The sequence below is a fragment of the Paramormyrops kingsleyae genome, chromosome 16 (assembly GCF_048594095.1).
Source record: "Paramormyrops kingsleyae isolate MSU_618 chromosome 16, PKINGS_0.4, whole genome shotgun sequence".
Taxonomy (NCBI): Eukaryota; Metazoa; Chordata; class Actinopteri; order Osteoglossiformes; family Mormyridae; genus Paramormyrops; species Paramormyrops kingsleyae.
Genome location: NC_132812.1, coordinates 10,076,273 through 10,089,018, shown reverse-complemented (window position 1 = coordinate 10,089,018; position 12,746 = coordinate 10,076,273). Strand labels below are relative to the sequence as shown.

The following is a 12,746-nucleotide window of genomic DNA, read 5'->3' as shown; positions in this document are numbered from 1 at the left end:
AAATAAGGCTGAATCTCGTAATTAAATGTACAGCGTGTCAGAGCTCTTAGGTGGCCCCTGCAACCCCAGAAATACACATTTGCTCAATAAGCGAAGCGGTGAGGCGGCGGCCTTTCATGAAGAGCCTCATGGATGAAGCGCCGGCTGTGAATGCTGTACTCAGCATGAGGTCATCCTGACGACAGCATCCAGTATGCCAATCACAGCAGACGAAGTCCCCTGTCATAAAGAAGCAGCCAATCAGATTGGATCACTTATACATTCATTACAGAATTACACTCATGGGTATCTGTTACAGGTTTGTTTCCTGTTGGTTTCAGCAGTTTCAGTTTTCAGTTTTATTTGTCATATGCAAGTTAGCACAGGGTCAACATTACAATGAAATGTGATTGACGAGAATAAACAAGCCTCTCAGCAATACTGTATATTACAGAGATGTAAGACAACGTTCTTACACATGAAATAAAGTGACAAGAGTGAGCAGCAGTGCAACTGTCAACGATTTAAGGTGGCAGTCAAGTAACAGTATTGCACAGAGTAAGAGTTTTTTACTTTTATTTTTTATTATAATAAACGACGAGAGCATTAAATGGGATTTTAATAAAAGCCTTTTGAGTTTCTGTATAGTACAAACATTTTGTGGCATTTACTTCAGTAAGACACAAGTCACAGGTCTCCGAAACACTGTCCTTTTTTTGTTGTTTTTTAGATGAGAATGCCAATGATCTAACGGCAAGCTTCTTCATCATATGTTACCATATTTGGAACAAAAACTCATTTAGTCCTCATTTAATTCAGAGAAGAACACTTGTTAAATTTGCCAAAACTTAAATCTTATTTACTTATGAACTGGACTGAGTGAGTATTGGAAATTTGCTATTCAGCTGGCCATTTAACGAAGTATTATGTAAAAATCTGTTGTTCATATTTGAAACGGAATAAGTATTATATATAATTAATTAGAATTAATTATTAAGATATTCATGTGCACAGCCCCAGTCTGGATTATTGCATTTCTGCGGCTGTTTCTCCAGCCTTGAGTTGCTCATTGTAAGTGAGGATATTTTGTTTAACAGTCTTATTTCTCTGCAGAAATGCCTACATGGGGAGCAGCAGTTGTGTTTTGCAAATATCATTTGCAGCGAGTCTTTACATCATCACCTCTGCCTGGCCACTCGCGTCCGTCACCCGCTCCGAGTAGCATTGTCATACTGTAACTATGGGCAAGCAGACGGCCTGCAACCTTCTGGCAGCGACTCAGATGCTAACAGGAGCAGAAATGGAGGCCTGAAATAAACAATAGCAGTAATGGTCCAGTGCTGTTTATTGTATTACTGGAGGAAGCCCATGGTTAATGGAAATGTTAAAGGACATAAGGGCTAGAACTGATCATCAAATAATGCCTCTGGGGACATGTGCTTAGGAGGTACTTAAAGGCAGTGACTCTCTGCACACGCACACTCACACAAACATTCATATACACCAGCACTCACCAAAAAAATAAAACATACACCAAGAGATGCACAAAACTCTCATGTCAGCCTATGGATTTGTGCCACTGTACTGCAGCAGTGCACTGCTTGACCCTCGGCACCTGTCGCAATGGTGCTGCTGTGCCAGGGATCTTAGCCTATTCCTCTGATCTCACTGTCATCCTGGAGTCCTGTAGAGTGCTGCAAGAACAACCCCAGGGTCACTACAAGAACAGCCCTGGGGTTACTGCAAGAACAAGAACAGCCCCAGGGTAACTGCAAGAACAAGACCAGCCCTGGGGTCACTGCAAGAACAAGAACAGCCGTGGAGTCATTGCAAAAATAAGAACAACCCCGTGGTCACTGCAAGAACAAGAACAGCCCCAGGGTAACTGCAAGAACAAGACCAGCCCTGGGGTCACTGCAAGAACAAGAACAGCCGTGGAGTCATTGCAAAAATAAGAACAACCCCGTGGTCACTGCAAGAACAAGAACTGCCCCAAGGTCACTGCAAGAACGATAACAGTCCCGAGGCAACTGCAAGAATGAGAACAGTCTTGGGGTCACTGCAAGATCAAGAACAGCCTCAGGGTTACTGCAAGAACAACCCCGGGGTCACTGCAAGAACAAGAACTGCCCCAAGGTCACTGCAAGAACAATAACAGTCCCGAGGCAACTGCAAGAACGAGAACAGTCTTGGGGTCACTGCAAGATCAAGAACAGCCTCGGGGTTACTGCAAGAACAAGAACAACCCCAGGGTCACTGCAAGAACAAGAACTGCCCCAAGGTCACTGCAAGAACAAGAACAACCCCGGGTCACTGCAAGAACAAGAACAGCCCCGCGATCACTGCAAGAACAAAAACATCCTGGGGGTAACTGTAAGAACAAGAACAGCCCCAGAGTCACAAAATTGTCATGCCAGCTGTATAGAACCTAGAATCCCGTTGTGTTAATATGCTAATGAAAGAGTTTTGAAAGAATTTCTGCCATGGGAACGGCTCAACCCCTAAATTATTGTTGTCTCCTTGGCTGACGTATTTCAGTGTTTACGAAGTCCAACCTGTCATTTTGAAAGAGCTGTGGTACTTGCACCAATGGCTGTCTAATCACTTTTCATCAGTCCCTTATGTTGCCAAATTGCTCTTCCATCTTGGCTGTATATTTTGTAGTTGCAGTTGTTTATTCATCTATGGGGTTGATATCGAAGCCAGTGAGGAGGGTGCTTATCAATCCCCACATCAACTTTTGTGATTATTCCCTGTCTCTGCAGGATGAAGAACAAACTCTGGTATTTTGAGTTTGGCACCACAGAGACCATCTCAGCCACATGCAAGAAGCTGAATGAGAGTCTGGAGGTAGAGGTGAGTCTGGCATCCTGGGACTTCCCTTTCCAGAAAGGCTCCATTGTGTACTTTTCAAAGATCCTGACATTCACAAAGAAAGCCAGAACATGACTTGTTTCTCTAGTTCATAACTGAGTAAGGTTTGTATCCTCATAGAAACAACAGCCTGTTCTGTTTTACAAGTAAAACTTAATTTTATCATAAAATTATTTTTTAACAGTGTGCATATTATAATATGCAACTGCCCACCTAATTACATATTATGTGAGTATAATTTTAATATTTTAATTTCATCATTCAAACACAATACTATCTAGTACAGGGTTATAGTCTTAGTCTATTTTTGGTCCCCACAAGTAGAAAATCAATTTTATAAAAAATCTGTGATTGCGATCAAAGAACTAAAAATGTCAGAAGTCTTGTATTTTTAGTTTGGTTACTTAAGGTTGTCATAGATAGGATTAGGGTTTTTCCCATAGAAATGAATGGACGGTCCCCAGAAAGATGGATACAAACGTGTGTGTGTGTGTGTGTGTTCTATTAATAATGATATTAAAATGTGTTTCTTCAGTTAAATATGTGCGAAAGAATGTAAATATGCAGTGTATTGGCACTTTAGGTAATGATTTTATGGAAGTGGTGTCAGTTTCTTTATAAACAGTCTCATATAATTTCCGTGGATTCATGAACTTTAATAGATGCGCACAACAGTGACTTATAATACATCAGATTCCTCAATCAATTGTTGTCCTCATATGTCTTGATTGATTCATTTATATTTCACGATTTCATTCAACCATAGTGGCCACTCTGAATGTGTTGTGAAGACCAAGTGTAGAAGCAGTCCTTCAACTTCAGGCTGTTAATAAGCACAGGAAATGCTGGGACCTCGCTCTCACACAGAATGTGCTCTTAGGGTGGCTTCCTCACTATTTTTGTGGGTTTTAATGAATGTGCCAGTCAGTCTCTGGAAAGCTACTTCTGTCTCGAGTGCCCTGTGACTCCCTCGCTTCTCTTTCTCCACTGTCCCACCTCCCTGCTCTTCTTCCCCCTCAGTGTGACGGCATCCTTCTTGACCTCAGCAGCACATCGCTGGAGGGGATCGCAGTCCTCAACATTCCCAGCATGCACGGCGGCTCCAACCTTTGGGGTGAGACCAAGAGGAGGAGGAACTACAGCCGCATGAGCAAAAAGGTGCCAGAAAGGGCGCCGGTGAATACTGTGACTGACGCCAAAGAGCTCAAGTTCTGCGTCCAAGGTGAGCTGATTTCTGGGGGGGCGGGGGGGGTTGTTATAAAGCTCCTTTTTATAATCTATGGAAACCTTTCAGATCAGACTTTTCGTCTGTGCTACATTTATTTGCAGAGTGGTCAGGTAATAAGTTTTATAAAATTGCAAATGGAAATGATCTCATTAAATTCACACTGAGTGCCTAAAACACACTTCAGCAAACCGCATTTTGTAGTGTTGTGAAACCACTTTGTGTCCAGCAGAATTTATTACTGCACCTGGTTTGGAAGAAAAAGTATCCAGCAAGTATCCAAGCTGTGCACAAAACAGTGAGAATTTTCCAGGCAGACAAAAAGCAAACAAGAATGGAGCTTTTCTTGGCTGAAGGTGGGGTTTGCCTCACGGAACGTGTTCAGCGGCTTCAGCTATAAATGGAGACATGACTCACCTAAATGCTGGAGACGCCAGTGGATAAGTTAGCTAGGATGAATAAGCTAACTGGCCCTCAAGTGCTCATACTTTCATTTTATAGCACATGGCAGGACATCGTAGCCTCATTTGCCTTTTATCAGAGATGCTACTGGATGAATATGGAGACTTAATTACCTTCAGTCCAGGTTTTAACGTTAGCTGATGGAACTGTAAATTTATAAAGGCCCCTGAATGTCTGAATGCAACATACCTATCTCACAGACTGAGATTATAAATCATCTTAAAATAAATAACTAATTTATGAGCCTGTAATCAAGGAAATGTCACCTCACAGTAAAATCACCCATTGAGGGGTCAATCCACTTCATTTATTTGTAATGACCATGTTGCTCCGAAGTTTATTGGCGCGTCCTAAATATTTTAGAATGGAGCCTAAAGTCAACAAGGACCAGCTCTCTAAAGGCTCCATTAATAGGCCTCAAGCCCCTAGTGGTGGCGAAAAATGCCATTAGCTTTTACTGGCATTAAAGCGAGGACAGAGGAGCAGGACAAGGAGACTCTACTAAACCCCCATCAAAAAAAAAAACCCAATTAACTCTCCAACCTTCATCAAATGGCCTCAGAAGAGGATGTCAAGATAGAGGCAGAGGCAGCCATGAGTAGGTCTACCAAAAACTGTAATGTTGACTAACTTAATGAACTGTTGCTTCTGAACAGGCACCTCCAAGATTTGCATCATTGCCGCTATTACGCATTAGCTCTGTATGCAGCCAAATATTTTACTGCTGCAGCTGGAGGGGAACTTTTCTCTAGACAACAACAGTAAACAGCCTTGTGGGACCTTAGATGACAACTTTTCTGTTGCAGTTCCTGTTCTTTAACCCTCATATTACTGCCTATCCAGGAACCATCCAAGCCACTCTCCCCTGTCACTATTTGTCAGCTGGTGTCCCTTTAAGTGACACTTCTGTCATTCTATCTCCCATCGTTTTCCCCGATGCTCAGCAGCTTGCGCTGACTGTGGTTCCCATGGAGACCTACGGGTAATGCTTAGCTAAAGAGCAACAGTAAGTGATGAAGACAAGGGCTGCTTGTGTGACTCATGTCTGCAGCGGTTTAACCACCATCCAGGCAGAGCTACATTATCAGCATCTTGCCGTCTCTTGTGCCCCTATCTTCCCTGACACACGCCTTCACATTTGTACTGCCATCTATATTCCCTAACACGCTCCCTCACATTCACACTGCCATCTGTCTTCCTTAACATGCTCCCTCACATTCACACTGCCATCTATTCTCCCTAACACGCTCCCTCACATTCACACTGCCATCTGTCTTCCTTAACACGCTCCCTCACATTCACACTGCCATCTGTCTTCCTTAACACACTCCCTCACATTCACACTGCCATCTGTCTTCCTTAACACGCTCCCTCACATTCACACTGCCATCTGTTTTCCTTAACACGCTCCCTCACATTCACACTGCCATCTGTCTTCCTTAACACGCTCCCTCACATTCACACTGCCATCTGTCTTCCTTAACACGCTCCCTCACATTCACACTGCCATCTGTCTTCCTTAACACGCTCCCTCACATTCACACTGCCATCTGTCTTCCTTAACACGCTCCCTCACATTCACACTGCCATCTGTCTTCCTTAACACGCTCCCTCACATTCACACTGCCATCTGTCTTCCTTAACACGCTCCCTCACATTCACACTGCCATCTGTCTTCCCTAACACGCTCCCTCACGTTCACACTGCCATATATATTCCCTAACACGCTCCCTCACATTCACACTGCCATCTGTCTTCCTTAACACGCTCCCTCACATTCACACTGCCATCTGTCTTCCTTAACACGCTCCCTCACATTCACACTGTCCTCATTCTTCCCTAACACGCTCCCTCACATTCACACTGCCATCTGTCTTCCATAACATCCTCCCTCACATTCACACTGCCATCTGTCTTCCTTAACACTCTCCTCACATTCACACTGTCCTCATTCTTCCCTAACACGCTCCCTCACATTCACACTGTCCTCATTCTTCCCTAACACGCTCCCTCACATTCACACTGCCATCTGTCCTCCCTAACACGCTCCCTCACATTCACACTGCCATCTATTCTCCCTAACACGCTCCCTCACATTCACACTGCCATCTTTCTTCTCTAAAGCGCTTCCTCACATTCACACTGCCATTTGTATTCCCTAACACACTCCCTCACGTTCACACTGCCATCTGTCTTCCCTAACACGCTCCCTCACGTTCACACTGCCATCTGTCTTCCCTAACACGCTCCCTCACGTTCACACTGCCATCTGTCTTCCCTAACACGCTCCCTTACGTTCACACTGCCATCTATATTCCCTAACACGCTCCCTCACGTTCACACTGCCATCTGTCTTCCCTAACACGCTCCCTCACATTCACACTGCCATCTTTCTTCTCTAAAGCGCTTCCTCACATTCACACTGCCATTTGTATTCCCTAACACGCTCCCTCACGTTCACACTGCCATCTGTCTTCCCTAACACGCTCCCTCACATTCACACTGCCATTTATATTCCCTAACACGCTCCCTCACGTTCACACTGCCATCTGTCTTCCCTAACACGCTCCCTCACGTACACACTGCCATCTATATTCCCTAACACGCTCCCTGACGTTCACACTGCCATCTGTCTTCCCTAACATGCTCCCTCGCGTTCACACTGCCATCTGTCTTCCCTAACACGCTCCCTTAAGTTCACACTGCCATCTATATTCCCTAACACGCTCCCTTACGTTCACACTGCCATCTATATTCCCTAACACGCTCCCTCACGTTCACACTGCCATCTGTCTTCCCTAACACGCTCCCTCACGTTCACACTGCCATCTGTCTTCCCTAACACGCTCCCTCACGTTCACACTGCCATCTATATTCCCTAACACGCTCCCTCACATTTGCACCGTCACTTTGCTCCATCGGCCTGAGCATCCTGATCACCTTTTTCCCAGTCAGCCTGTTGGCTGGATGACTGCCTCGTTACCCCTGTCAAACGCAGGGGAGGGTCCAGCCTGAAAAGGACATTCTGTTCATTCGCATTACTATTTATATCCCGTGAGCACAGTGGTGGCTTCTCTAGAACACCCCCTCACACCCCCTCAGGATGTCATATATTCCTACCTACCTGCCCCCCATCTTCTACATTTTGCAAATTCACTTTTAAAGTAAATCTCTTTTCACTGTATACTCCAAAGACTGAGGTTAATTAAATTATAATTAACAATTAATATGTAACCTTTAGCAATATTTTTGTAAAAGAGAGAAAATGTATTCCAACAAGGACAGTAAGAAGCATTAAATTTATCTATAATTCTGGACAGAATTTACCATAAGATGCTTTTTTTTTTGCTTACGATAAAACTGTGCACTTCTTTCTCTTTTTTATGACATTCTTTCTGCATTACTTGTGTCTTATGACCATTCAGGAATTTCTTAGATAACATGCTTATTTGTAGCTTTTGTGGTAAATTTGCAACTAAGTTGTAACTGTCTTTTAGTGCATGGAGATGGAGTGGATCCACAGTCATGTCTGTCTGGCGCATACTCTGATCTTTATTTAATTAAAGCAGAGTGCTAAGCTATTTCATAAAGTTGAGTGCTTATTTTAATACTGTGTCATTTGTGGTTACGAATGTTTAGATGCAGGTGTGTATTTATGTTATATAATATATTTCCTTTAAATATTCACCCATAGTAGTTGGTGAATGTTAGCACATTAAGTAAAGAAACACAGCTCAATAGTTACTTTTTCAGTAACCGAAATTACCATGAAGCCTTTGGGGAAAAAGAAAAGTATATTATAAAACATAAATACATGTTTATATACTCGGTTAGATGATAACAAATAAGTTATTAGTGATATCCATACTACATAATACAATACATGTGTTTAAATGTTAATACAGGTTACATATCTCATAAAATATATAAAAACGGTGCTATTTATTGTTGGGAAAGTTATGTCATGAATTTGTCCCGTAGGATTTAACCTTTGCAAGTCCAGCTTCTCCCTGTAATTCTGTTCGGAAACAGATCATTAAATCGAGTAGCTCTGGTTTCAGGGGCAGAGATAGTGAGAACATGAGAGGGTGCGACCGCGTCGAGCAGCTGCAAGGCCGGCTTTCTTTAGCCCCATGTAAACTGTCAGTCACTGATACTCCTGCTGCAGCAATAAGATCTTAATTCTGTCACTGCTAACACGTTCCAGAAAGTCCCTGTAACTGTAGCTTAACACATCATGCAACTATTTATTATTTTCTTCCTCTTATAAAAAAAAAGTGTTTTGAAACATACCCTGGCCCCATAGTTGCCTCTGAAGGGGCAGCGGATATGAACATGTAACCTGATGTCCCAAGATGAGACCCTTGAGCGATATCAGTGCATCGCTCTATTACGGTCATCCGGCTGTGTCAGTGGGTGAAACTGTAAGTTGCTTTGGGGAAAAGTATCAGCTGGACGATGAAACATACTGACAAAAGGCGCCTTCTGAAGATGAGGACCGAAATGATTGAGCTTTCTGTAAAGAACATTCCTACTCATGCTTGTGAAATAAGTAAACTGCCCTCCAACAACAGACCTATATACCCACATGTACATTTGGGCTCTAATCAACAAGTTCTCTGTTTCACAAAAGATAAGCAATGTTACAGGGAAAACATGCATTCAAGGTTAAATGATTTTCAAACATTTTCTCAGCAAAGTCTGATTTTACCCATGTTATAAGAATTAAAAAATGTTTCCCACACAATGTCATCTCAAGTATATTGTTCCCATCAGTGGGATCTTAAGTGCTCAAATTTAAATAGACGTTTTTTTGTGATTGAAATGGGAACTGAAGGCACCCTGAGATTATCTGGGAAAGAGACCAGGACACGCAGCAAACTGATTCAGTCACACTCATCATTTTTATAAGATGATGAAGCTCTTTTTGGGACAGATTTGCTCTTTTAAGTGTCACTAGCTGGCTTATCGGCGGCTCGGCTGAGAGGGACTCGGAAGGTGGCTGTGTCAGTCCCATCGCCTCGTGTTTTGTTCTCCGGCCAACAGGGGCCGCCCACGCAGCTCCACCAGGGAGCTCTGTCCGGTTCCTCTAGACCATCTGCCACTGCTCTGATCACACTGTGACAGCTAGGCACTACCAGAGGAGGTGTGGAGGCAGAATATGTCTCAGTGCACACTGTCCTCACAACAGTACACTCACTGTCCATTTATTACTTTAATAGCCCTAACCATAAGTAAAGTACATATGTTACAGCTTTATAGTATTTACAGCTGAATTGACGTAACCCTCAAGGGTCAATATGCGCCCCTGTGGTCAATTTTGCCTGCATATCTGCCCCCTACTGGCCTGTATGTCGGTGTGAAACATGCTCACCTCTTTGCTGAGGTGTGTACGGGTGCCACAGCAACATCAAGGGCCCAAGTGACCAGAAGAGAGGGATGAACGATGCTTCGTTATGAAGCTGACGGGAGGAGGGGAGTGTTTAATACGTGGCTGACTCATCGGTAGTGATGACGTGGAACCTCCCCAACACGCACGCACACTACGGAGGAAACAGTACTCGAGCAGACAGGTGCATGTTTAATGCTGGCCCTGCTATTTCAGCATGGGAACATTGTGCTTTGCGCCTCGTTTCCCACACGCACACAGCCTCTCTCATCTTTTAGCATTTTAATTTTATCTGCAATCCACTTATTATTCGGACTCCTGCTTACCTGTGTCAGAAGCCAGATTCCCCCTGTTTTGAGATGGGTGAGGTGCTCCTGCTGCCCGGTTGGCTACCCGCAGTATGGCCACAGGGGGCGCCGTTCTCCCGCAGCCTGTGTCCGTGCCAGAGAGCACCCTGGCAGGATTATGTAACAGGCAGTTTGCAGCCTATTTTTAGCGCAGCTTTGTGGAGGCAAACTGTGAGGAGACAAACAGCACGGGGTAGAGACACGGAGGAGCGGACGGCTTCGTCACGGCTCAGCTGCCGCTGGGCCCCGTAAACAATAGAAGGGAGGCCTATTTTTATGCTGCCTGCAGGTGGGGAGAGGAGAGTGACAGCGAAGAAGATGGCAGCGTGTGGACATGTGCGAGTCTGGCCATCAGACCCCTCCGCCGCAAACACCAGACAGACACCAGAAATCCTCTGTACAAATTCTCAGGTAGAATCACCTGGCAAGCAGAGGTGCAGTCTTGGTGATGGGTTATGAATAAGCTTTTGGGTTTTTGCCAGTGCAGAAGGGTAAGTGCCAGCACTGCTTCTCGCCATGTGGGTCACATGTTCTGTCGTTTATCGTCATTGGCCAGGGACACTCGGTCACGCCAGGTTGCCATAGCCACAGGCCCCAGGGCTCTCGTTCCAGACGAACTTCACCAGCTTTGTGCGTTCCTCAAGGGTGGGGGGGGTAAGTTAAAATGTAACATTTGCTGGGAGTAATTTTGCCGGTAAATCTGAGATACCATCCGTGTGTGGACATTCCTGTGGAGGCAGACCAGGGCTGCTAGTTGAAACGGCTTCATGTGGGACGTCCCCAGAGTGTACGTCCATCCCCAGCTGGGCTGCCTGACGCTTACCGAATGTCACATGACTCTGTGATTGCATCACATGTTGCGCAAGTTGGGGGTTTTCAAAAACACTGTTTGTCTGGGGCCTGGGCTCTGACTGAAAATGAGATCACGTGATCTTGTGCCCCCTGTTATAAACGATCGAGCCTACATGTTCGCTTGGCCTACTTAAAATCACGAGAAAATGTTCCCGTCCAGCAGGAGGCGGTCTCATGGCAGTCCCCAATTTATGAGAAGCAGGCAGAGGTGCGGGGGCATGCTGGTTTAGGAGGGGGGTGAAGTGCCCTTTCTGGAGGCCCTGTTGACCAAAATTATGGCTCTTTTTTAACCCTGGTTAAACCCCTTTGAACAGGGGTGCTGCCCTTTGTTTTATACGTCTGTTTGTGGTTTTAATGGATCCTTTCTCTCTCTCTCTCCGCAGATCTGAGTGACCACCTGCTGGAGGTGGTGGGGCTGGAGGGAGCGATCGAGATGGGTCAGATCTACACCGGGCTGAAGAGCGCTGGCCGCAGGCTGGCTCAGTGCACCAGCGTCGTCATCAGGTCAGGGGGGCTGCTGGACCGGTATCTCGCCCCTATAAGCTGGAGGACCATGGGAAAATGGTAGCATTTTCCACTCAGGATTTTAGTGTGAGATGGTTAGAGTGATGGCAGAATGGAAAATATGTAAGATAATGTAAATGTATAGAGATTGGCCTGGCTGTTGGACATGGAGGTCTGTCAAGTGGGTTGAAATATGTTTGGTCTGATCATTATTTTGGATGTTTTTGTAACTTTTGCAGGGTTACACTCCATTAAGCATCATTTAAAGCACATTTTCCTCTCATATATCTCAGCTACGGGCCAAACCCAAACGCAGGGTGGTTTTCCTGCTGGCCGTCTCCCCACTTTCTCCCTGGTTCCTTAAGCTGCCTCTAAGCCAGTGTGATGCTGACTGGGGGGGGGGGGGGGGTTCCTTTACACTGGTGCCCTTTGTGTCTTGTGCTGAGGAGCCCGTCTCTCAGGTACTGTATGCCCTTTCAGGACGTCCCGCCTGATGCCCATGCAGATCGACGGTGAGCCATGGATGCAGCCCCCCTGTACGGTAAGATGCAGCCCCCACCCTCCCCAACCCATGTTCGCTACATCATCCTTTCCTCCCAGCCCACGCTCTAACAGCACAGTTAATTCTAACACTGTCAGCACACCATGCCTAGAGGCTGACTGATTATGTCATTACAGAGAAGAAATATACAGTGGAATACATTTACATGCATCAGAAGCTCAACAATCACTTCTATATATAGTATCCTCCTGCAAATAATGCATAATTAAAATGCATGTCTGCATTCAGCATTCGTCAGTTTTCTCTGCTCTCTTTGTTTGGCAATATGACGAACAGCATCCAGTCCAAAAGGTTTCAGGATGAGGTGTTAATGGATCGGACAGTCACAAGCTCATACCTTAAAATAAAGCGGTCTTGGATGAAGTCCAATGTTTCTGCATCATTCTAAGCAATAAATATATGGGGCCGGTCAACTCAGCTAGCACATTCCCTTCATGTCAGTGTCTGTGAGGTATTTACAAGTCAAAACACATGTAGAAAACAGACAGACAGTTTGAAGCAGTTCTTTCCTGTTACTCAGCCTTTGTAATTCTTGACTTTTTTCCCGGCTCC

At 45.0% G+C, this 12,746-nt stretch overlaps 1 protein-coding gene across 2 annotated transcripts in view; it reads left to right on the top strand.

Annotated features, from left to right (window-relative positions):
• LOC111851749 (diacylglycerol kinase beta-like) overlaps positions 1–12,746 on the top strand; it is a 74,219-nt gene that overhangs the window by 57,369 nt on the left and 4,104 nt on the right. For both annotated transcript variants that reach the window (XM_072700270.1, XM_023826948.2), the window contains 4 exons: positions 2,745–2,835; positions 3,874–4,075; positions 11,512–11,632; positions 12,113–12,173. In XM_072700270.1, coding sequence (XP_072556371.1) covers positions 2,745–2,835; positions 3,874–4,075; positions 11,512–11,632; positions 12,113–12,173 — 475 coding nt within the window. The remainder of the gene's footprint in view (positions 1–2,744; positions 2,836–3,873; positions 4,076–11,511; positions 11,633–12,112; positions 12,174–12,746) is intronic.